Source organism: Pavona decussata, unplaced genomic scaffold (genome assembly GCF_977016875.1).
Source record: "Pavona decussata unplaced genomic scaffold, jaPavDecu1.1 SCAFFOLD_105, whole genome shotgun sequence".
Classification (NCBI taxonomy): Eukaryota; Metazoa; Cnidaria; class Anthozoa; order Scleractinia; family Agariciidae; genus Pavona; species Pavona decussata.
This window is the reverse complement of record NW_028145519.1, coordinates 1,116,977-1,143,223: the sequence shown is the minus strand read 5'-3', so window position 1 is coordinate 1,143,223 and position 26,247 is coordinate 1,116,977. Positions and strand designations below refer to the sequence as shown.

At 39.0% G+C, this 26,247-nt stretch overlaps 1 protein-coding gene across 1 annotated transcript in view; it reads left to right on the top strand.

The window, feature by feature from the left end:
* Positions 1 to 17,434, top strand: part of LOC146471286 (methionine--tRNA ligase, cytoplasmic-like) — a 31,001-nt gene extending 13,567 nt beyond the window's left edge. The window contains exons 15-29 of the mRNA XM_085120965.1: positions 167 to 218; positions 1,277 to 1,336; positions 2,052 to 2,126; positions 2,762 to 2,807; positions 4,180 to 4,336; positions 4,549 to 4,612; positions 6,065 to 6,182; positions 7,530 to 7,663; positions 8,330 to 8,409; positions 9,323 to 9,454; positions 11,991 to 12,095; positions 12,571 to 12,682; positions 13,545 to 13,616; positions 14,591 to 14,767; positions 15,828 to 17,434. Of these exons, the coding sequence (XP_084977091.1) occupies positions 167 to 218; positions 1,277 to 1,336; positions 2,052 to 2,126; positions 2,762 to 2,807; positions 4,180 to 4,336; positions 4,549 to 4,612; positions 6,065 to 6,182; positions 7,530 to 7,663; positions 8,330 to 8,409; positions 9,323 to 9,454; positions 11,991 to 12,095; positions 12,571 to 12,682; positions 13,545 to 13,616; positions 14,591 to 14,767; positions 15,828 to 15,989 (1,546 nt within the window). The 3' untranslated portion in view covers positions 15,990 to 17,434. The remainder of the gene's footprint in view (positions 1 to 166; positions 219 to 1,276; positions 1,337 to 2,051; positions 2,127 to 2,761; positions 2,808 to 4,179; positions 4,337 to 4,548; positions 4,613 to 6,064; positions 6,183 to 7,529; positions 7,664 to 8,329; positions 8,410 to 9,322; positions 9,455 to 11,990; positions 12,096 to 12,570; positions 12,683 to 13,544; positions 13,617 to 14,590; positions 14,768 to 15,827) is intronic.
* Positions 17,435 to 26,247: the final 8,813 nt, after the last annotated feature.

Sequence of the window (26,247 nt, the reverse complement as noted above, 5' to 3'; positions counted from 1 at the left end):
TAGTGTCAATTTGTCACAGCAATTTAATCTCTGATGACTCTCACATCGAACCCCATAACTCCAACGTTAATAATTTCAACAGGTTTACGCTTTTCCTGACGGTTCCAATTAATCAGGATTTATATTTTGTATTTTGCATTTCATTGTCGTTCTCTTATTGTTGCAGATTTCTTGCTGATCGTTTTGTGGAAGGTACTTGCCCATTCTGCAATTACGAGGTAACTCCTATTGCCTTTCCCCCCGTCCCCTGAACTCAACACGAAACAGATAGACGTGGTGTGATTGGTGCCCTCGTTTGTCATTAGTCTGAATTTAGATGTTTTATCCACACCGTTTTAATCTGTTTAGCCTTTTTGACCATCGATGTCTATTTGAGTTATTCTGTTTTCTTCCAGGTTAGCCAAAAAAAAAAAAAAAACCGTTAACAAAACAATAAAATCAACAACACGCGAAGACGTGTATTGGCCGTTTTGATATCGTTCCGTTCTCTGACGAGAAAAGTAATTTTAACACCTCAACTTTGGAAGAGCGCGACAAAAGCGTACAATAGTTCAAACTCGGTGAGCAAGTAATTTACAGGGCACACGAGAAAAAAGACAAGAGTTTGAACCTCTTTCGCGGATTCTCGTGAAAGGTCGGGCAGATTTGAACTAGGGTTCAGTGAGCTCCAAGAAGTTTAAAGGAAAGAAAGTCCTGTTCTCGTTTGGCCTGGACTTTAAATCTCGAGTGAAGTTGATTTCTTACTGTGGATTAGTTAAGTCTGGTTTTCAAAAAGCGGCACCATCATCATCATCATCATCATCATCAGCAGCAGCAGCAGCAGCATCATTATCATCATCATCATCATCATCATCATCATCATATCATCATCATCGTCATCATCATCATCATCATCATCATCTTCATTCCCCTCCTTGTCATGGAAGACATGGAGGCTCCATATATAGTTGGCTTCCTTCCCCTCTGGCTATTGTGCAGGCGTGGTTGCATTCTATATAATTTTTTCTAAATGAGTAGTTGCCTTAGTAAGTTTTACCAGGATTCCCGTTAGCCAGCACGTTTCAGGGTACATGCAGTCAGGCTTTGATGGAAACCATGGGGACACGAGGGGCTTCCCCCACCTCCCCGGGTTTGCACTCCCCTATTTCGTGTGTTTCCGCCTTCCAGAACGTGCACGTGCATATTAACTTTAGGAGGCGAGCTGGCCTTTGATGGGATTGCGATTTCAGCCTAGCTTACCCTGTGACTATAGCACTGAACGTTTTATCTCCTTTAGGATGCCAGAGGGGACCAGTGTGATTCCTGTGGAAAACTTATTAATGCCATCGAACTTAAGGTAAAGAAGACATGCTTTATGTTGTACCCAATGAGAGCTACCCACGGGCACAATGATTAGTACGGTATCGCACGAGGATGTTTCATGCAACTCGAATCTAAACGTAACACGTTGCGGCGTTGCGAGGCAAGTTGCTGGAAAAACGTCACATTACGCTGCGCTTGAAAAATACGTTTCAGCATTGTCGGAATCGTTGCGGAAAGTAGAAGTCGGTTCTACTGTTCGTAATAATTGCGCCAACGTTGTTATTTAAATTCGGTAAAAATTAAAGCGGTAACGCTTGTGGCTTCGTGTATTTACTACAAATATGCAATAAAAGGATCTTAATAATGATTAGAAATAACGTCAACAGGTAAAATTGCCCTGTTGCTGCCTAATTGTTGGGGGGACTCTTCACTTGTTGTTTGTATAATTTTTATCGTCTGCATTATGACTGAATTATTTGGTAAAAACTTCACTTCTATTAGGTGACATTTCTACGAAGGAATTTCAATACCGAAGCAATACAAAAATAACATAGAGTGCTTTGTACGGTTTTAATTCACTCTTGGAGAGTTTCAGAAAATTCACTCGCTCTCTGCGTTCAGTTCATTTTCTGCTAAGGCTTAGCCGTGAGTTCTTGACTTTAAAATTGTACTTTCATATTTTCCTTGAAGTGAAAGTCAAGACCAAACTTTATTCTAATCTGTCATAAAATATTGCAATTGCTTTGCAGAAACCTCGCTGTAAAGTTTGTGGAGGAACGCCGAAAGTGCGAACTAGCAAGCATTTGTTCTTGAATTTGACCAAGGTAGATGGTAACTCACCCCGCACGTATATTTTTTATCTTTCGGTTAATCCCAACTCCAGAAATTATTGGGATTTTGCTACGAGTAACTAATTTGGATCGTTTGGGGGAAAGGAAAGAAAAACATCGAGGAAGGGCTTTAATATGATCTTTCCTTTTTTTCTTTTTTTGTACAATAGCCGCAAAAAAGCAGTGTGATCAAGCCCCTCGAAAGCACCACTGTTTTTGCCTCGCCCCCAGTCACTCCCTCGAAACGGTAGCTGGTACACGATGAAAGATGGGAAGAGGAGAAAAGGCCAAGCCTCTCTTCTTATTTTTCTCCTTCCCAGAAGCCCCCGCTTCGCGCTCGTTCTCATTCTCCCCCAGCTCGTATTCGCACTCGTTTTCCCTTATAAAGAAGGGAAGAGACTGTGGTGGAGACAGCCCTTTTTGTGGAGATACATGTAGCAATCACATATGTTAACGTAACAAGTTATTGATCAGCTGTAATGACGTGTATGACCATTTCAGCTTTCCTGTCGTACGTTGTCGTTCCCATCCATGTACGTTCTTTTAATGGCTTCAGTATTGAGCACTTCAAGACTTGTTCAGGTCTTTGTATTTCTCATGATAATTGGTTTACGTCTCTTAATTGATAGCTTGAATCGTCTTTGCAAAGCTGGGTTGAGGAGTCGTCCACTAAAGGTACGTTTTGTTGTCTCGACAAAGTTCAAAGGTCTTGACTCCCATAAGTAGGTAAAATCATGATTATCTGGAGGACAACGGGAGCGGAAGTCATCACCGGAAGTCATTTCTAACCGGAAGTCATCGTCGGGGTCTTACATCTCAGACAACATCACCTCCAAAAAGTCGTTCTCAGTACTACACTCACCCGAATGATCATAGAACGGAAGTGAAGACTCTGATGATGACTTCTACTCACGTTGTCGTAATATCAGTCAATGTCACCTCAAACAGTCCTTCTCAGGACTACACTCACCCGAATGATCACAATTAACCAGTCTCCTGGGTTCAAACCATGTACAGTCTTGACTGCATCTTGCAACGGGGCTCACGCGATCATGAAAACTTCTGCGATACCCCTATGGTTAATTGGTTATCTTTAATGCAGTAAACGCGAAACTTGACACTTTTGTAGTAACGCAGTTGTCCCAAATAATTAGTGTATTGTCGAAAATTGTAGTTAAACGAGTTGTTACAAATTGTAATAACATTTTCTTAGGGGTAATGTTTTTTTGAAGGTAAGTTTAAGGCGACTAAACGTGGCCTAAGCGTAAACCTACATGAGAATGATGCATTATTCAAAGTAGCACAGGCATACTGGGAAAAAGGAAATCCGAGTGTTCCAATCAGGAGTCGAACCTAAGACAGCGCGATTACTAGTTCGAATGCTTGTGGGAGCTAAGGCCATTGAACTAGGTTCATGGGACAAACGTACTGCATACTGTTAGGATTGGAATGTCAATGTGTGGCATGTGCGCAATGGAATAAATGTGATGGTATTTTTTAAGCCTGGTTAATGAATGAGAATGATGTATTATTTAAAGTGACACGGTGAAGCGTAGTATTGGCGACAGTATAGAGCACCTTACTTTGTGATAAGTGATAAGTTTGTTTTAGTATCACTTTTTTTTTTTTTTTAACAACATTGCCTCCTAATGGAGGCTTGTTTTAGCACAGTTTATGGCCATGCTGAAAAAGTAGATCTTAGCAAGGGTTATTGGAATCTAAATAGAAAATTGAGGGTAAGAACGCATTTTTTAGAGACAATTAAGCAACAATAATGAGAAAAAAGCTGCAAAATAGGTAGCAGTGTTGTGGAGTTTTCTTCAAATTGAAGCTTAATTATCTCCGAAATTTCTTTTTGGATTCCAAGAACCCTTGGTAAGATCTACTTTTCGTACATAGTCATAAACCTTTCGCAAAAATGCTTTTCAGTTGTATTAGTAGGCACCGGCCTTAAGAAATCTGATTTTCTCGGACCATCACTAGATGCGCAGAACGTATGCGCAATAGCAAAAGGAGGCAAAGTCCTTAAACAACATTTTTGTTCCAGGAACGTGGACCCTTAACGCTCGCCATATTACCCGGGGATGGATCCAGGAGGGCCTAAGACCGCGATGCATAACACGTGACTTGAAGTGGGGCACCCCAGTCCCTTTAGAAGGTTACACGGACAAGGTGTTCTACGTGTGGTTTGATGCGCCAATAGGGTAAGATATTCCTTTTTCTTTTTTTCTTTTTTTTTTTTTTTTGTCATAAGTACCAAGACAATCTTATTACAGCGTGACCGAATGAACCGTTATTCCAGGTAAATTGGAATTCTGAATTTCAATTGAATGCAATAAGAGCTTTTGAAGCGTACTAATGACGTTTACATCATGTAGTGCGCCTTTACCATTAAATGTTGTTACTGATGTTTCAGTTACCTTTCCATCACTGCTAATTACACAAAAGACTGGGAGAAATGGTGGAAAAATCCTCAACAAGTGAGTATCATAGCAAGGCATCCAGTTTTCTTAAATGACCTAATAAACGTTTATTCACTTAACGGCAACATGAGCGGTCATATGACTCAGGAATTAGTCACGACTTCAAAATTAATGCTTTTCTTCGATTCCTTGAGGGACGTTATATATTTTTACATAGTTTGTAACTTTATTTTAAACACAGGTAAAGCTGTGAATTGAGTGTCGTAAAACCAAAACCAAAGTTATTGTCTCGCCAGTCACAACAGACGTAAACAGGACAATGAAAAAATTTTAGTTACTTGAAGCAATTACCTGTAACATGCGTGAATGGCGGGAAAACGCGTGCGTGCGAGTCACGGTTGGTTTTAGTTTTGCTTCTCATTGGTTGAGAAAGTGGCACGAGTTTTGCTAACCAATTACCGAGCGGGGTTCAAACCGACTTCAATCTGACCATTCCGAAAAGTAAAACATTCTTTCTGTGAATTTAACAAATCGAATGTGGTTTAGCGTTGTCTGTACTCTTATCGACAACGATATTCGTCATCACAGTGGTCAAAATGTTGTGGACTCACGAGGCACAGCCGAGTGAGTCCACAACAAATTTTGACCACTGTGATGACGAATATTGTTGTCGATAAGAGTGCAGACAACGCTTAACCACTTTCGATTTGTTTTTTACCACAATATTAACGTCAAAGAAAAATTTTACAATAACTGTCAAAATTTCCGCGCGCTGATTGACGCGAGCAGCGTTGTCTAGACTCTTATCGACAACGGAAAATTAGCCAATCAGATTGCGAGATTAGAAACAGTTGTGGTAAAAAGAATCACGGATGCATACATCAGTGACCAGACACAAGTATCTCATAAACTGATACCATAGGACTATCATGGTTTGAGTTCAAAGTAAAGTTGAACTCGAGCTTAAGTGGCCTACACGGCTGGAGCTTAACCCGTTTTCTGTAGCATGAAGCAAGTAGGGTAGGAGTATTGCCACGTCCCCCTGTATGGGATGTTAGTGCATCGCAGGTTTACTCCTTGGCTGGCAACATGTCGCGGATACCTCAGTTTTATACACTGGGTGAAGAAATACAATGTGTAGCAAAGTTCCTTGTGTAAGGAAACAACACAGCAATGAAGAGACCAACCTGGCCTCGAACCACCCCCCCTCCCCCCCCCCCCCCCCCCACCGGCTTTCCGACCGTCCGACTCGGTAATCACTACACTACCGCGCCTGGGGCGGCCTGCACCATTTGCAACGTCTTACATGGTTGGTCGAGTGGACAGAAAAACGAACAACAGAAAAATGTTCCCTACCATAAAAGACAATGCATCTACAGGTTATCAGGGTCGAGTTAAAGTAGAGCTTTTGATAGGTGCAGGTCTACTGTCAGTTTAAGTTTGGCTTTGTTTAAATAACCGGCTCATAGTGTTCGCGGCTTCCTTACCACTTTACTTGTTTGTCACTAGGTCACCCTTCATCAGTTCATGGCAAAAGATAACGTACCATTCCACACTGTTGTCTTCCCTTGTACTTTGATTGGCGCAGATGACAATTACAGTCTTCTTAACTCCATCAGTGCAACAGGTAACAAACCAGAAAAACTTCTTTGTTTCGAAAACCGATAAATGCTAAACCACAATTAAAAAAGATAATAAATAAATTTAAATTTAATGTCAACAGCACGGGGAGGGCTTGCGCAATCTCCCGAGCCAGAGGCCCAGGATAAAGTGCTTGACAATAAACCAGATCGAATTGGAATTTGGAAATGTTGGTTTTTGAGGAGAGGGGTAAACCGGAGTATCCGGAGAAAAACCTCTCGGAGCAAGGACGAGAACCAACAACAAATTCAACCCTCATATGACGCTGAGTTTGGGTTCGAACCCGGGCCTCATTGGTGGGAGGCGAGTGCTCTCACCACTGCGCCATCCCTGCCCTAAAAGTTAACCGACGTTTCCATGTCACTCGTTGAAAATGTTTTCGAAAGTTAATTTTAAGATAATGGTAAAGAAAGGTCTAAGTCAAAACTCAGGAACAAAAATCTTTTTGAAGAATCTTTTTTGATTTGTAATCAAATTTGAATTAAAGTTGTCGTTAACCCAGGATTAGGTTAATCAGGCTTCGAACAACTTAGCCCTGAGCTTGTGGGCGATACCCCACATGGGAGGAGTGAGCAAATTCTGGTGTAACGGTTATTATCGATGCACTCAAATCTGTCGATCGGGTATGATTATGCCTAGGGAGACTTTCTCTTTCGTTTACATTCAATGTAACCTTTTTCCTTTTTTTCCCTTTTTTTAACTGTAAAGATGTAAAGAAAGCTCAATTGTATGTGCATTGTTTGGTATCGTAAGGCCTGTGTAAACAGTTTCAACATTTGCTTCAACATGTGTTCAACGCTTTGTTGAACCAACTGTCGGGGGTGTTTGAACAGGTCGTTCAACATCGTTGAAAGTATAAAAAAAATGTTGAAAGCTTGTTAAAAGCGTCTTGAATCAAGTTTAAATTCGTTTAAACTTTCATTCAACATCGATTCAACATTTCTTTTGTTCTTAAAAATGTAAGATTCCGTTTGAACCGTTCTCACTCCGTTCATCCAACATTTGCCCAACATCCGTAGAACTTTTGTTGAACGAATGTTGGTCAAATGTTGAAACCGTTTGAACGGGCCTTAAGAGTTCCTTGTGTTAAGAGGTGTTTAAAAGGTGCTTAAAGTCATCACCATGAGCGTTCTTATGCTGTTGCGACTTTCATTGCTGCGCGAAGCAATAACTTCAAACTGCGTTTGCGCAAAGCGTCATTCAGAGCTTCATGGAAGTTATCGTAGTTTTGAATGGTTTAAACTAAACGCTGTACTAATAAAACTTAACAAACGGCGGGTCACAAATAACGTATGTGATGTCCATACAAAATAGATTCTTTCTTTATTTTCAGAATATCTAAATTACGAGGATGACAAATTTTCTAAGAGTCGTGGGGTGGGAGTTTTTGGTAATGACGCTGCCGACACGGGTATCCCAGCAGACATCTGGAGATTCTACCTGCTTTACGTCAGACCCGAAAACCAGGTGAGCCGCAGTGCATGATGGTCTTCTCCTTTGTTTTGTTTGTTTGTTTTTGGGGAAGCCGTATTATGCGTCTGTTGACAAAGTCTTACGAATCAAGTTGTTCGTGAGCCCACCTGTCGACTCGTGTTGGCAATACGCTCATCCGAGATATAAAATTGCGAATGTAATAGCAACGTTCAAAGCTCTTTTCAGGGGTATATTTTCGAGCAGAGTTTTGTTTACGAAGGGAGAGTGTTACTAGAGAGCAGTTTGCGTTTCAAAATTGGTCTGGCTTTATCACCTAAACAGCTTTAAAAGCTAAGGGTCTATTATCAGAATGGTGTTGAGGAGGGCTTCTGTTCGTTGGGGCGTATACAGGGAATTTTATTAAGCTATATTTCAGTCTGTACAATTAGAACATCTCAGTGGTCAAATGTGTTGGATTCAATACCTTTTGATCAATTTTAAAGGTCTTTGTAAAATTGAGAAAGACAATTTGGTGGAACCAAGATGGCCTCCGTTTGAAAATCCCTTCCAGTCCATGTTTGAAACATGTTTGGACGTTTTATCTCTCGTCAAGTTTCATTGATAAAACAAAAGCTGGCCTTGATAGGTTTAAATGAACAAACTGCGTAGAACCCATTCCTCGAAGCTACCACATCTGATGAGAGCTTTCTATCTCAACAGGATAGCGCATTTAGCTGGTCTGATTTTGTTTTAAAGAACAACTCTGAATTGCTCAATAATTTTGGAAACTTCATCAACAGGTATGACTAATTTCATTGTGTTGACTCTAGGTTTGTCACCACCTACCTCCATCCTTCCTTCCTTCCTTCCTTCCTTCCTTCCTTCCTTCCTTCCTTCCTTCCTTCCTTCCTTCCTTCCTTCCTTCCTTCCTTCCTTCCTTCCTTCCTTCCTTCCTTACTTCCTTCTCTCCTTCCTTCCTTCCTTCTTTCCTTCTTTCCTTCGTTCCTTCCTTCGTTCCTTCCTTCGTTCCTTCCTTCCTTCCTTCCTTCCTTCCTTCCTTCCTTCCTTCCTTCCTTCCTTCCTTCCTTCCTTCCTTACTTCCTTCCTCCCTTTCTTTCTTCCTTCCTTCCTTCCTTCCTTCACACTGACTCTAGCTTATCACCACCTACCTCCCTTCCTTCCTCTCTCCCTCTCTTCGTTCTTTCCTTCCTCCCTTCCTTCCTTCCTTCCTTCCTTCCTTCCTTCCTTCCTTCCTTCCTTCCTTCCTTCCTTCCTTCCTTCCTTCCTTCCTTCCTTCCTCTCTCTCTTCGTTCTTTTCTCCCTTTCTTCCTTCCTTCCTTCCTTTCTTCTTTCCTTCCTTCCTTCCTTCCTTCCTTCCTTCCTTCCTTCCTTCCTTCCTTCCTTCCTTCCTTCCTTCCTTCCTTCCTTCCTTCCTTCTTTCCTTCCTTCCTTCCTTCCTTCCTTCCTTCCTTCCTTCCTTCACACTGACTCTAGCTTATCACCACCTACCTCCCTTCCTTCCTCTCTTCCTCTCTTCGTTCCTTCCTTCCTATGTATTTACCTAAATGCCTGCCTACCAGTGCCCGTGTGCTTGCCTTACTTTACTACCTGCCGAGAGTGTATTAAACAACTTTTCATTAACAACAGTCTGTACAACAATTTTAATTTTTATTTATTGTAGTTTTCTAATTGTTAGAGTTTACTGTTTTTCAGAGCATTAATGTTCGTGTACAACAACTTTGATGGTGTCGTGCCAGCCGTGGACTTAACTGAAGATGACAAGAATTTCATAGCACTCGTCAACAAAGAGCTCAAGTCGTTCATTGACAACAATGAGCGCATGAGGTGAGTGGTCAACATTAAACATGACCAATTTTGCATGAATGAAGGAAATCATTAAATATGGGGTGCGGAACCATTTTATGAGAAGTAACAGTGTAGTTATGGCAACTGAGGAATTGATACTACAGTCGAACCTGTATATAACGGCCACCCTCGGGACTTGAGGAACTGGCCGCTTAATACAGGTGGCCGCTTAATACAGGGTCACTAAAAATACTCACTGGGCGTTGTCTAATGTCAAATTTAATGGTGTATCATACAAAAACATTTCATGCAAGGAAACAGTAGGACAATCAACATTCTTTCAAGAGATCAATACTTTAAACAAAGTTCAGTGCCAACTTGTAACTTAATGGTATAATATACGTAACATTGTGTAAAAGCACTGTGCAATAAATTGTCCTCTACTCTTGTAAGGTGTACAGTACTGTATTTCTAACTCACTTACTTACGTGACTTGCAGTTCACAACAAAATATCTCATTCCGTCATTTCATAGTTGTTACGATGGAAGTGGAGTTATAACGGTGATGTTGCTAATTAAAAGTAACACAATATATAATAAAATTCTTCAAGTTAAAATAGGAATAGGGTAAGAATTACAGCGACTTAAACAAGTGGGACACGTGCGTTTGGCACCTCGGAATTTGAAACTTTTGTTTGTAGAGCAAGTCGTTGACTGTCGGCACTCCCAGCGACAATTTCTGTTATCCATGGTACTGTACATATGGCTTTTCTATTCAAGGGTGTCCGCTTAATACAGGTAAAAATAACAAAGAAAGACAAACATGGGACTGCTACAGGGTGGCCGCCTAATACAGGTACCAAATACAGCGTTTGTATGCGCGAAAAATCGGGACTTTAAGAACTGGTCGCTTAATAGAGGGTGGCCGCTTAATACAGGGCCGTTATATACAGGTTCGACTGTACACAATAGAACGGCTAGTTTAGATACATGTGTAGCTAATGCATCAGACGGCCAATCTTTAGGTTGGTGGTTTGGGTCTGGTCTCTGTTTTTTTTTTTTTTGTTTTTGTTTTTTTTTACGGTGTTTGATTGTTTTTAGATAAAGAAACTTTATTCCACGTTATCACTCCCTGTGGCTTGTATAAATTGCTCTCTACCAATCGTTATGAAAGCTAAAAATGGCCTAGCGTCCCTTCAAGGGGGCTAGAAATACTCCTTGTTGCTTTATGCCACAGAAGTTACCATAACATAACGTAACGTTACGTAACGTAACGTAACGTAACATAACGTAACGTAACATAACATAACATAACATTTTATTCAGGAGGCCTCAACACAAATACAAAAACATCCTGAATAGGGAAACCGTGAGGTTAACCCTGTACAAAAACAATTTCCCTAACTAAAAACTTGCAAAAATATTTTAAAATTTCTAGAACTAGATAACATTCGATGGCTACTGATTCAATAAATATTCAAGTAAATTTTAAGTCTACTCTTAAAAACAGATAATGATTCGGCATGTACAACATATCCTGGCAAGTCATTCCATTTTCTTACAATGCGAATAAAGAAAGAACATTTGTAGCAATTACAAACCGCTCTTCTCAAGTAAAGTTTATAGTCGTGGTTAGCTCTTGTACGAGTACTTTAGGCAAACTCAAAGAAATCTGGGAAAGAGAGGTGATCAATGCCAAAAACTATCTTATAACATTGAACCAGAGGTAGAAATTCTCTTCGCTTCTCTAATGTTTGCCATTTCAATATGCTACAACGATGTTCATAACTCATTTCGCCACCCACGTTTCTGCCTTAAAGCAAGTCGCGAAGCTCTTCTTTGAACCTTTTCCAGCGCCACAATATCCTTAATCAAGTACGAGCTTCAAACAGGAGCCGCGTACTCAAGTATAGGCCGAACCAGGGACCAGTGACTACCATCTATCATCTCATATTCAACGCGTGCTCGTGGAATAATTGTTAATTACAGCTGTATGCATGTCCTCTTACTGCTCTCCATATACTACTTATGGCGCTGGTTGGGAGAATCTCTATCGTCAAAACATTTTGTCTTTTGTCATCATTAACTTCATTCTCCTGATCTTTATGCTCTATGAAGTTGCGGTAGTTTTAGGACAAATTTGAAGCTGATCACTACTGGACCTTAAAGGATTCCGTGATATGTACTTTAGAGTATCGTTTCAGACGTCCTATAGCTCCAAAAATGCTTCAAATTTTCTTTTTTGCCGAGAACTTCAAGGGACTGGAATCAGCTCCCGGCTGACAGTTACCGCTCCATCGTTGGCCACGTTTTGGGAGAAAGTGCCTTTTTTTATGTACTAATATCGCCAACCTCTTATTCAGAATAGCGTTTTTGTATTATTCATTCATTTATTATAATTGTATCTAGTTAGTGTGATCCCTCACCGGCTTTACTAACTTAATAAAGGTAAAAGGTAAAGGTTTGATCCCGAAATTCATTTTCAGTTTAGCTTACTTAAAACTGACAAATCATAAATTTCAAAAAGTAAGGAAAATGGCGGATGGTCACGTGCATGTGTATTATTCCATTGCAGGGTGCGTGAAGGGTTGAGGGATGTGTTGAACATGTCCAAACTTGGCAACCAGTACATTCAGTCCAACAAACCCTGGGTACTGGTCAAGGGAGGCGAATCAGACAGGTAACAGTGAACATATGTTAAACACAGCATAAGCTACTTTAATAGGTTCTTTTATTTGGTCAAAACTTAACCACTTCTTCAAATCTTCTTAATCTGTACACATCTTCAAGAAACGAATTAAATCAGTTGATTTATGTCGACTGATGGACAATACTTGTAGAGGCTGTTTTCTCTGCAACGCCTAATTCGTATTTACTTATCAATACATTGCGTCTACACTAGCTCTAGTTAGAGCAGAGATTACAATGGCACTCGTCCTGGTCGAGTATCACGAAATGCCATATCTTACCGAAATATTAATGGCTCAAATTAAATTGTCTCGACAGTGAGCTACGATTTTAAACGAACACATAATGTTAACCGAACTCTTTCTAGAGATGAGTTGTTTCCTTCCTGCTACTATACCGTATGCCGTATGTGCAGTGGCTCTGCACAGCAAATGTATGTTGTGTGATTTCTGTTGCTGTTTACCTAGATCACGCGCCGGCTCAGTGTTAGGTTTGGCGACAAACTTGTCGTGGTTGTTGTCAGTTCTCATTCATCCGTACATGCCTGGGATCAGTGATGAGATTCAGAGACAGTTGCAGGTAGGCTCGTCTCGTATATTGAACAAATGTATTTAAGACATTTAGGACAAAACTTAGTGAGAAAAATGCGAATTGTGCGCATATATTTCAATCTACGTTAAGGAAAACACCGTCTGGGGTGATATATCACTGTGCACTGTACAGTGTTGGAATTTGTAGATCGACAAAAAAAACATTACTGTCCAAGATTGTAGCAACTAGCAGTCATCTTTTGCTACATTCGCTTGATCCAGCTTCTTTACGAAGTAGAAAATTTTGGAAGGGCTGTAGCGAAAAAGTGAGTCACCAGAAAGAGGATGAGAGGACACTGGGAAGGAGAGTTGGCCCCAGTCTCTCCCAAAGTTCCTCCTAATATTTTCCTTGGTTCTCTCTCCTCGCTAAAACGGAATCACCAGGAAGTTTAAAAATCAAAACCAGGCAAAAAAAAGTATTCTGTTTAGGTGGGAAAACTTGAGCCAAACACGAGCTGATTCATCGTTTTTTGTTTGTTTGTTTTTTTTAATCACGTCGAATCCCTACACGTGCAGTACTTGTGAACCTGCAGAGAAAGGAATGTTAGGTCTTCTCCAATAACTCATGCAAATTGGCAGCATAAATAGAGGTCTAATTGGAGGCCAGATGATGCCATCCAGCCTTGGAGACAAAGGCGTTTAGATGCTCTCTCGTCCTCAATATTTCACCCACAGTACTGAACATACACCAGGTGTACTAGACGTTCTCCCTCGGAATAGGAATTGAGTACGTCATATTAGAGATTACTATGGCTGTTTCGCATTATATCATCTGCAAAGAAGGAAGAATAAAACTTTTTGCGCGTAAAAGACTCCGTAATTAAACAGGGTTTTTTTTTTTACTATTTAAGGTTACGGATGAAGGAAATGTTCTGTTGGATAGTTTCATCCCTTATCTCCAGCCTGGTCACAAAATCGGGAAGGTAAGAATGCGCAACACTTGTTAAAAATCTTAATGATTGAACCCTCTTGATGCGTGTTTAGAACAGAAGCTAAAGTTTGTAAACTGTCAGTGGCAAATGCAAATAACTGTGTGTTTGCGTCCACGATAAACTGTTGGCGAGATTCAGCACGAATGTTAGTTTTTGCAAACTCATTAAGTAACCTTAAGTGGAATTCCTCTGCGTTTCAAAACATGCCAGTGGTGGAGTCTTCTGACATCTACCCACACTCGTACAACCTGAAGGTTTGAATGTCTCCTTATACAAAGGTCGTTTTGCGCAGTTTATGACTATGCGGGAAAAGCAGATCTTAGCAAGGACAATTCGAATCCGAGATTGGATGTAACCACGCATATTCATGGGATAATTAAGCAACAATAATTCTAAAAGGTTTTTAAAAACTTCATAACAATGTATGACATTTTTCCCACACAAATTGAAGCTTAATTATCATTGAAGAATTCGAGGTTACCCTCAATTTTCTTTTAGGTTCTTGCTAAGATCTGCTTTTTCCTGCGTTGTGATTCGTAAAAATACCTTTGAATTAGTATGCATCTCATAGTTAAGAAACCCGAGTTTCTGGACCATCCTGAGACGCGCAGAACATATGCGCAATAACAGAAGAAGGGACCATCTTCCTGACTATTCCTAGACTATTTCTAGCCTAGATATATACAAAGCCCATATATAATAAGTATCATATTTGTAATTGAAGAAATCCTTCTGTCACCATACAGAGAAACCGAATCAAAAGTACTTATCGATTTGAGTTTTATAGCAAAACAAAACAAGTGTAAAAATCCATAGCAAAGAAGCAAAGCCAAATAATTGCTTTCCTGCTAACGTTCTTAACCTAATACACAAAAGCTAGCCAGATTTCAGTCCGTTTGAGTGTAACCATCAAGCCAGTTATGAACGGGTTTTCATTGTAACGTGGTGTAAACCTTTCCTTGTAGCCGAATCCGCTGTTTCAAAAGATCGATGCCTCACTGGCGGACCAATTCCGTGCGAAGTATGGCGGGAATAAACAGAAAAAGCAAGGTGCGAGCGATAAATCAAAAACCACGAACACTCCCAACGAGAATACCGCTAGCACTGATGTGGCGACGTTGCAAGCTGATGTCACCAAACAGGTGAGGCACCACAACAATGCTACCTTAGCAGAACACCTGTAACAAACTCACCTCAGGATTTTTTCGTACTCTTCCAAACTATTTACAAACCATTTGCTACCAATACTGTGTTAAGTTAAAACTTTCATTAAACTTAACTACATTTGCTGCGATTTCCATTTTCACTAAATTAAATTGTCTCCACAGCGTGCGACGACTTTAAACGAGTGCATAATGTTAACTGAACCCTTTCTAAAGATTAGTTGTTTCCTTCCATTCTCACTAAACTATACACACCATACATGTCTCACTGTAACGAACTTTTTTAGAGTTGATTTACTAATTTGGGGCAAACGCCACTTAATAAATGAACTGATGCCTACAGCATTGCAGGGGGTTAGAATCCATGTATTCGTACATCTCAACAAGGACGCATTTGATGTGCAGGTAGAAAGATAAACTGTGATGAACACGATTGAAACAGGATGACAAGCAGAAAGCGTGTAATTTATCTGCAATGTAAACTAATACATAGAACCCCTATAGCCATAAGTCGTTTATACAACGTGAGTACTAGCTTACGGAGCTTGCACCAATTCTTTTAAGTCAGTTCACACAAGGGGAAATGTCGCAGGGTCTCTGAAGCGTGGGCATGTTGTAGGGACAGTTCTCCCTCGTGTTACATCCCCGTTTCTTCACAAAAAAAAGTCTGTTGCAGGGACAAAATTTTGACCCCACCACATGTTGTCTGAAATTCAGCTAGATTGGATTTTTGCCGCATGCGGCGAGACCAAAGTGACCCAAAGTTTGTATGGCATCGTGTGCACCGCTACAAACTAAAAATATCCAATAATAACGAGTTATTCATCTGTCCATCCTATGTAGTGCACACGAAGGGGCTTGTTGTCGCTTCATGGCCTTGCTACATTTCTCCTAATGTGTCCTCACTTTTCAGCTGAGCAAATCCACTTTTTGATATTGTGCTTGAACGCCAGGGTCCTTCGATTACTGATTAGCTTTGACCAAATAAAATGACACCAAAATAAGCGTTATACGCCTCTTAACACCGCTGTTTTTTTAGGGTGAGAAAGTGCGAAAGCTAAAGGCAGACAAGGCTGAAAAAGCCGCTATAGACGCCGAAGTGGATATTCTTCTGGCACTGAAGAAAAAGTTGGCGATCGCAGAGGGAAAAGATCCAAATGAACAGGACAACAAGGGAAAGAAGAAAGGGAAAAAGAAGTGAAATGGAAAAAAAAAAAAAAAAGGCCAATAGCATCCTGTGTATAGGAGGTCAAGTCCAACCAACTCTCTTAGTTTTCGAAAAATGTACTATTGAAGCTCTCACAAATGGCCTGAATTCGTGATTGCCAAATGAAATTGCCGCTTACCAAAAAATTCTAAACGATTGAATAAAATGAAACAGAGTGATCACTTACAACAACGATCTCTTAGAGAAATTTAAGTTGAATTATAAAAGAGTCGTATATGTTTACTCTGCTCTTCACTAGAGGCCCTGGTTGAGGGGAGTTTGGGTTATCCCATATCCCTATAATTTTGAGGGCAGTTATCCCTTATGGCTAAAATACCTCAAATGATACCAATCACAGACCGTCATCCTGACCTGTGGACCCTAATGAGCTCACGTCCTTTTTTTTTCTCTGATAATTGGTGGTAGTGAGTACACCGGATTCAACGAATTTGTTTTTTCCACTGATGTCGGGCCAAGCCCGAAACGTTTAAAAACCATATCCCAAACATGGCACTTGTTGTGCATGTTTTATGTTACTGAACACTTCCCTGGTAGTGAGTAATGTAACCGTTGATTGAATCATGAACTTTAGAGTTTGCATGTTTTTGAAAGATGTACAGTAAGTTCTGATGAAAGGGATCTATCATCTGTACAGCATTATGTAACATTGTGGGCACGTGCTGCACTGAGGCTAATAGAATGTTCTAGCCTAATTATTTCAACACTGAATACCACCCCCGTAAATATTACGTTTTGCATCGTAATTGAGGGACGCATGTGAAACGTTGGAAACTTCAAAGGCTGCTGGAGAGGAATCACCATCAATTATAGAAGAAGCCGAACCGTGTACAAACGTTCGTTTTACTTTCTTCCACACGGTGGTTGATTATCATAGCGGAAACACTTCTCTTGGTTGATCGTAAAAGTTTGCGCCAAAACCATCAACAAGAACACGTGGAATCGTTCTACATGTGGTCATGAGAGCCCAGTATATTGCATCTGTTTGAGTAGAGCTTCCTTTCCCAACCTCTATCTTCGACAAAGTTGCATGCATGAAATGGATGTAATTGGATAGAAGTTAAGCCGTATGCCTTCTCGTAGGAATTTATTGGAAATGATAATAGGGAAATTTAGAATTACGTTTACGCCAAACTGCAAACGGCAGAAATGACCACGTGACCATGTTTACCCTGCATGCATTTCCCGCTCACTGTTTCCAGTTTCTCAGTAAAATTGAGTAGTTTTGCGTTAGCGTCAAAGATCAGAATTATTTTGCACTATTCTCACCTGTGTACTAATTTTGTCAAGAAAACATAAACGCGAATCTCACGTTTGTCTCAAGTTTATGCGATTTTAAATCTCTCTAATGACTTACATCACTATTCGTACTAGTTAAAGTTAGATATTTACAAGAAAGTGATTAAAATTAACGAATATGGGAGATCCTGTATTGCTTATGTACAAGATAAAATTAAAATTTAAAAACTAAAATGATTCTATTGACTACAAAGATTACAGCAATTGCGGTTATTAATTAAAATGTCAGCAAGGTTCAGTTTTCTTATTTTGTTTATAATATATATATTTAGCCAAGCCTAAAAGCGGAGCTCCAATTTTTTTTTTGATAGCATTTATAGAAATCTGCTTATCGTATGGACGTAGTTCCTCATCCTTTCTAAAGTTATATATATTTTTAATGCATATGCAGCAAACTCCCCATCAACAATGTAATACCAGGAGCCCATGATCATCGGCTCTTGGTAATATAGAGAGCACAATTATTTAAGGCTGATTTTTTGTAACAGAGGGCATTTTTTCTTAATTTTCCTTTTACCGAGCAAGGGTTGGTGATTGGTTGATCTTTGCGCTTGTACCCCAATCTCGTCCACAGAGCCCACGCGCGTTTTTGAGTGGGAATGAAATTCCTAGGAAAATCCATAATCCTTAAATAACAAGGATTGGAACCAGGTTTGTGGGCTCGCGAGAATTGGCACCCCCACCAAACCATGTTTTCGCGAAAAGCGCTGGGCTCTCGAAATCTGGTTTGCAGTCCTTGTTATCTATAGTCTCCTTCGCAGTCGTCACGCAACGCTCCTCCCCACGGAGCGTAGCGTGACGACACTAATAACGGCTGCGAAGGAGACTATGTTATCTAAGGTCCTCCGATTCCTGATACTGGACTCCTAGTACCCAGATTCTTCATTTAAAAAATGGCGGCAATCATGTTCTCAGAGCCCGCATTACCCTTATCCAGCGGAACGGGCGCTGGATAAGGTAGGTACTTCATATATGGTAATTATTTGAGGACATAATAATTACCATATATGAAGTACCTACCCTGGATAAGGGTAACGCGGGCTACGAGTACATGCGAAGAGGCGATTTACTGTAGTAGTCTTTGCTAGTCTTTGCTTCTAGAGATTTGGATAAAACAGGATAAAAGTAGCAGTGTTCAGACATCTTCCTGTATTAGGATGGTGGATAAAAAAAAGGATTAATTTCTGCATAAGTTTTCAGGTTTGGAAGCATCGAATTTTTCCTACGCCTCATCTTATTTTCCTGCACGACTGTGTGGAAATGTTCCGTTTTGACAGCAGATTTGAAGGAAAACTTTTAGTGTGATAAGCTTAAATGTCAAAAGTAGAAGAGGTTTTGCTGTGTCGGTGGAAGGCGAAAGGTCCGACAGCTCCGTCAATCAAGGAGGTAAGATAACTTCAAATCTTTATGTATGCATACACACCTTTAAACTGTTTGTAGTGTTGTTTTTTTTCTGACGAGGGAGCAATTTTCTAAAAGAAATCTTTAATCAAGATAATATTAAAATTGCAAGCTAATACGGACAATAGTAGGCCAGTGTTGTTATATGAATTCATGTGGTCTAGTAATACTAGGAGATCGTTCCAAACTGGTACACCGTAGAGCAATTGAAAAACGAGTCATTATAAGTTATAGGGATTTGCAAAATATTTAAAATTTCATCTTTTTCTAGTCAAATTGAATGATTTTTTTTATGTTTAGGTTCTGTGTGAGGGAGATGCGTATTGGAGATGTTTGAATACAGGAGAAATATTTCAAGTCAAATTAGCTTTGTGCCATTTTTATATTTTCTTATTGCACGGTTGTAGCTCATTAATTCAATAAATATGAGATTGAAAAGCTCATTTTTAAAAATTTCTGTTATTCCCAGGTTGATAGCTATTCTTGTGTGCTTATTTTGGTTTTTGTATAAACTCAAACTAAATGGTCAGTTCCATGCAACTGATATTAATTTACAAGAGAGTCAAGATGTCTTTCTTGCTCTTAACTTAATCTAAGAATGCTGTATAATTTTTCCCATTTGTTTCGGTAGGGATAGGAAAACAGGAACCTTTCATAACTTCCTGTCAATCACATTAGTTCCATTGTTTTGAGAGTGCAAAGTGATACCATTTTGTTCAGAGAAACCACAGCAGTAATTGGCTGCCTGTTATTCTTGATATTGTAAAGTCAAAACAACAATCACTTGTGAATTCCTTTTGCTACTTTGTATATATGGAAACTAGTAATAATCAAAAGTGGATCAGAGAGTGCGTTTGATAACCTTGATCCTAGCGTAGGTTCTCTCCTTTGCCAATTTGGTGATGTCATCTGCCCCTGCAAAATCTACAGGGGTTGCCAGATATACACATGTATGTCCCAATATCCTTTCATTCATGGCAATCAACTTTGGTTCTCCCACACAATCTCAACTCCAATCTGTGTAAGGAGTGTGTTCTTTCTATGTTGAATGCAATAAATGTCATAAGTCTAATTATTCAAGGGAAAATTTTTTTTTTCAGTCCCTAGTCATTTGTACCTGGTTTTACTAACAATTTACTAACTTAATTATTAAGTTAGTAAATTGTTTGACATAGAATCAAATAACAATTGTGTATAAATCCTCTACTGTCGCTGTCAAAATCTTTACCAAAAAAAAAATCCATCAGGCAGTTATGGGAGCCGGTTATCCCCAGCAGTTTTTCTACACTTGGCTACACGAGAGTTAACTTGGAGTAAAGTTGGAAATAACACAACAATTAAGGGATAATGACATTTTGCGTTGTGCAGTACTGAGTATACAACTGAGAAATCAGGGAATTCTCCTTGGAGTGTAAATTTCTGTGTGGGAAGGAAACCACTTAAATTTTGCATTACCCTAGTAACGAGATTAAGGACCGTGCCTACTATTGTTACTGCGCATACGTTCTGCGCATCTCGAGATTCCTATGGGTGGTGCCTACTAATACAGGAATATTTTTGCGCGGTTTAAAACCCATGATACGGAGAAAGCAGAACTTGACAAATGCTTTTGGTATCTCATAAGAAAATTGGGGGTAACCATGCATTTTTCAGAAATAATTAGGCGTCAATTTAGGAAAAAATCCCATACATTGCTTTATATTTTGGCGCTTTTTAGAGATATTATTGCTTAGTTATCTCTGAAAAATGTATGGTTACCCCCAATTTTCTGTTTAGATTCCAATAGCCCTTGCTAACATCTGCTTTTCCCGCATAGTTATAAACCAAACAAAAATACTTCGGTATTAGTAGGCACCGTCCTTAATTTTGGTCCATCAGTGATAAAAAATCCTGGGGTCATAGGTTTTAGTCCATCAAAGAGTTTTTCTTTACCTTTCATGGACCACAATTCCTTACTGAGGTAACACTGAACAGAAAACTAAGCGGTTTCATTCCACCACAAAAATTTACACCGCAGATTTTATTCTCTGGTTTCTCAATTAAGGAGCAGGCCTTGCTCCAACCCATTAACCTTTTGTCCTTACAAGCAAAATCCCAATTTAAGAAGTCATTAGACCGCTAAACACTTCACTCCTGCAGACTCATCACTCCAGTTTATGGATAGCACCTCATCTGAGAAGTCCCATTCATTTTTACACAGCAAAATACCTACCATGTATCATAACATTAATTTTAATAAGCATTCTCTAAAAAATATTCCTTACTTTAATTTTCATTATCCTGTTTTTCCGAGAGAAAAAAATAGAAGGAACAAGAGTGCCCAAAGAGAGTTGAGTGCATGTACAGCAATAGTACTCTTCTGAATTCACAAAATGATGTACAACATATACTTTGCTTGAAATATAATTTGCAAATTAAAAGCATTATATCACTTTATTCTCCAAAACAATAAGTGGATTAAACTATTTTCATATAAATAAAGATTTTACATAAACCCTGGACAGAATGGAAAAGGGAAATAATATTTACCTAGTGTTTTTCCTTAAATGTTACTGAAAAAGTTATACCAGACTATGTGATAAGGTGTACAAAACTGTAGCACTGGTTACTGCATGTCACAAAACCCATGAAAATTAACAGTTATTATTGGATATTCAAAAGGAACTAAAAGAAAACAATTTACTTGGTATATTAACATTTTCATAATGTTATGTGACAATCACTTCAGTGGAAGTACTCTACCAATTTTTTTTTAACTTCCTAGTGAAAATGAATTTTGTTCAAAAAATAGGAGGCAAAAAACTGACTGAAGCAAATCCAAGAGAATTTTAACAACTATTTGCTCTTGAAGAATTGGGAGTGCTGAAAAACATTGAGAGTTCAAATAACTAAGATTGCACTGTAAAAATAAATAACTGTACATATTTCATAATTCATTACCCACTACCAAGTTTTAAATTTTTCTTTCAATTAAAAGAGATGGCTGATAAGAAGTTTGACCTTGTATCTGTTAAATCACAGTCTTCAAAAGAAGCCAGGGTCTGGTTGCATTAAACATGGCCTGAATATCAGTCATCTCCTCTCTAGATGATTGGTGAGAGATGGGAAACAGCTGATATTCAGGCTTTGTAAAATATATATATATTTAACCAAAGGTAAGGTGAGGTTTTGTCTTACAGACAGTGCAACAAACTCAACCGGGGCCACCGATAAAACCGACACTTTGAAATTTAAAGACATGTTCTCGTTTTTGATTGGTTTACCAACTACCAAAGCCAGACTCCTTTGTTGTAAACGTGACCTATGATTGGCTGATCAATGTTGGGTGGCCCCAGTTGAGTTCGTTGCACCGTAAAGTATACAGGGAATGCCCCTTGTTCAGCATATTTCTGTAGCCTCCATCAACTGAATAGTTATAATATAAGAATGATTGAGTGACAGTGCTAACTGTTGCTTAACGTGCAGCTATTGTAGGCCCAGACATCCAGTGGCCAATCTCTGTTGTACACAACATGCTAGAGCAATAGCCCTGCCTGGCCAACTAATTAAAATCTTTACTGCTGAAGAAAAATTTTATATGCTCAGCGAGTGCCCATTCAATTTGGTTCCTGCCATCACATCAACATTTATCAAAAGGTAAACAATTTAATACACAACTGGATCTATCCCTTGATGGAAAAAGTGCACAAAAACTTTCACACAAGAATGGATGATTTACAAGTTTATGAACTGCCTCAACAAGAACGTCCATTAACAAAGTGATTCATGAGCCAAACTGTGTTTTCATCACATCTGTCATGATCTGTGATGGTAAATAAAAAGCTTACATCAATTTATTTTTTGCTACAGCTAAAACACAAGATCTAAACCTACCAGTGAAGGTTACACCCTCTGTGCATGGCTTTTGTGCCCAAATCTTAAAACACTCCTAAGTGAGGGTTCATAATTTAAGCAGATGGGGGCCTATGATGATTTTTAAATTTTTCCCTAAGTTCACGTTTTGGATAATGCTATTGTTTGATGAGGTCAGGTTTACGAGATGCCGAATTGTCCAGAATTTGCAAGTCTGATTACCACATCAGGATTCATCAAGCACACGAAAGCAGTGACTGGGGGGAAGCTGGCTGGAAAGGACTAATCCTGCAGGTGGCTGAGATGCCATTACCAATGGCGGTTCTATAAAATGGAATATTTTCAAAGATTTCATGACAAGTCAGACCTAGAAATTTAGAAGACGACTGTGACTAACTCACTATGAAATTACGAAGATAAAGAATAAAAAGAAATGCATGGAGGGTTGCTCATGCATGACATAGCGTTGCACATTGACGATGCACCTGTTGTCAGATTACATAAGGGAATTTGTAACAGAGAGGGAGGGGAAGGCAGGTTTTTTTTTCAACAGGACCCAGCTAATCAAGATTACTTGAAGGCATCTGAAAGTTCAAAAAAACATGTACCTGGCTATAATTATTATTTTGCAACAATTTGTGGCTAGAGTTATACATGGAAATTGTCAAAGACACCTGCAAGGTTAAGAAAGAGCAGCAGTGTGCTTCATGTGAAAATGGTTGGCTGGCTCCATAATGGGCAGAATTCCATGCCCTTTCCTGGATAAAGAGAAGTTAAGGTACAAATTAAAATGTCTTTGAATCTCCGGCTACTTCTTTAGATGGAACAGCATGACCAGTACTGTTGATGACTTTATGCCTAATTCCTTCAATGAAGGAAAGCTGAACACAGCGACAGAAATTGCAGACTTTTCTTCTACTATAGTTTGTGGTTTTTGTGGTTTCTGAGGAGCTAGTGACAATATACCTATAGTGCATTCAAAACATCTCCATTTTTCCAAAGATTTGCAAAGTCAAGCAACCATTGAGAAGCGATGAAACAGAGAATGAGGATAACAATTGGGAAGAGTTACTACTATCTGGAGGGTTAAAATCTCTTTTTTTTTTTAACTTAACACTCTCTTGAAAAAACACTCTCTTCCATACAAGAAAAAAATTGAAAAATGAAAAGGATTGTGCTAATAACCAGTCATCTACAAGAAGCAAAGGGGACAGACATTAGCGACAATGAAAGTCCCAGGCCAGCGTCTTTTACGAGCTAACAAACCCACATCTGATGATCATGATAAAAAAGGTGGAGAGCTGACGACACTGTTGTTGTGGGTGAAACATGGTGCAGTGAAACTGAGGGGATGCTGAGTGAGAATGATGATAGTGAGTGTGAATACCATTGCCGGCAAATAAAAAGTGCAGCACTAGAAGTGGACACACTGCAGTCCATAATTATTATTGGTAAATCGCTTAACCCTAAATAGTATAGAAAAGTACTTAGAATATTGTTAGTTGTTAACTGGAAGGGGTATTTTGCAGAATGCTGAACGCCGAATGTTGCATTTTACGCCACCTATAACAGTTTAGCAGTAAGGTTACCGTATACCTTTAGGAGTCTTTCGCGTCGAAGCAATGTAGCATGTCCGGTTTAAACTGTAGATGTAAACCCCTATATCAAATTAAAGCTTATAGAGCTGGCTTAATCAAACTATATCAAGAATTTTGAAATTAAATGAATTGTCGAATTTTTTACCACCTCTAAATGTGAGCATCCGAATCACCTTTGAAACGGCTACAAGTCAAGTTAATTTTGTTTTTCGCTAATTTAATTTGCTCCTCAGTTTCCGGTACACCCAAAGCGCAAAAAAAACATGTCTGCGTTCTGTGATATTAAATTGCAGTGAAAAGTTACAGAACATTTTCGAAATACCATAAAAGAAATGTGAAATGTTTGTATAAAAATCACTTGGAGAAAAAATATTTCAAAAGAAAAAATTGGCGACACGTCTTTGTTCCTTATATGTTAAACTAGCTACTGTCCAAAATTGAAGGTAAACAAACAAATTCCATTTGAGTTTTAGCAAGTGCCCCCTTCAAGTGAAAAAATTGATTCAAGAAAACAGCGCTAAAAATTCGACAATTCATTTTATTTCAAAATTCTTGGTATAGTTTAATAAGCCGGCTCTATATAAGCTAATTTGATGTGGGGGTTAGGTATCCACAGTTTAAACCGGATGCTCTACATCGCTTGGACGCAAGACACCTATTAAGCAACAAACAAAGTTATGAAGGTCAAGCACATTTCTTTTCTGTTTAGGGCTAACACTGATTATACAGACAGTTAGCTTTAATTTGTTGTTATGACAGCCATTGCATTAAAGGACTTCTATAGATTCAACATTTGGTGTTCTGCAAAATACCCCTGCCGCTTGAAAATTAAACCTTAATTCTACTCGGCCTCATGCAAATAAAAATACTATCGGCTATACAATAAGGTACATTAAGGTGTACATGTAGTAAGTAAGGTGTCCTCTTGAAACCTGAGAACCCATTTCAGCAGAACTGACATTCTTAAAGCTACATAGATGTGAGTGGGGGGTACAAAAAAATATCAAAATATTATGTACACTGTACAGGAAAATATTCAGGACGGGATTGGCTATTTATCGAGTTTTGATAGTTTTCTTCACGCTCAAAGTATTATTTTGTTGTTATCATTCTTTTAAGTTTTAAAGATGATTGAGGCGAACTGTCACTGTCTTAGGCAAATTTTGTTGATCAACCATAAACCTCAGAGAAAAAGGCTACACTAACCATGAAACAGACTTAAAATATACATGTAACCTGGAGTAATATATAAAAAAAAACTGGGATAATTCACAACAATCAGAACAGAGATAAACTAAATGACGATCTTCAAAAATTTGCACAAACAAGCGAACAAATTTTGCGTACGCTTGATGTTATGATGAAAATGAGGTCACACTATAATGACTAATTTTACATTCGCTTTTGACGTTCTTTGAAAAGACATATCCTATCCTTTAAAGTATTTGTGTTTGTTCTCTGTGAAGATTGTCAGAAATAAATGCAAAAATTAGAAATATATGCGAGAAAAACCTGTCAGTAGTTTATGCTAGCTATATAACGACAACAAAGTGTTTAACGAGACGTTTGTTTCACTGACTATTTTACCAGTGAGAATCAAATTTTCTTACATGAAGCAAAATGGAATGAGATTAGAAAATAAAACTCCAGGGGAAATAACGAACATGGACCGAAAAATGAGCTCAAGAGACTTTTCTGAAGTTAGCAGTAGCTTAAGTTAAACATGTTGCAGTGTGAACACTGCCAAAAAATAACTTGCAAAAGTCGACAGCAAAGTTTTGTCAACAAAATCACATATAACACTTAAGCTTAAATATACTCGCCTCTTTGGAAATAACCAGTCCTTTTATTCCATTGCTGTTTTTTTCGTTCGTTTTACAACGTTAACTGAGCAAAAAGTTTCACTTCAAGAGGAAAAATCCAACGTTTCTTCGAGGATCAGATCCGCTGTTTATAATGTGCCGCCTCTAGAACAGTCCTTTTTCGCCGCTATTCGCCTTGCTCTTTTTCCCGCTGTTGGAAAGCAAAATTGGACCAGATTAGCAAATAAAACGCCAAGGGATCGAAATAATGAACATGAACCG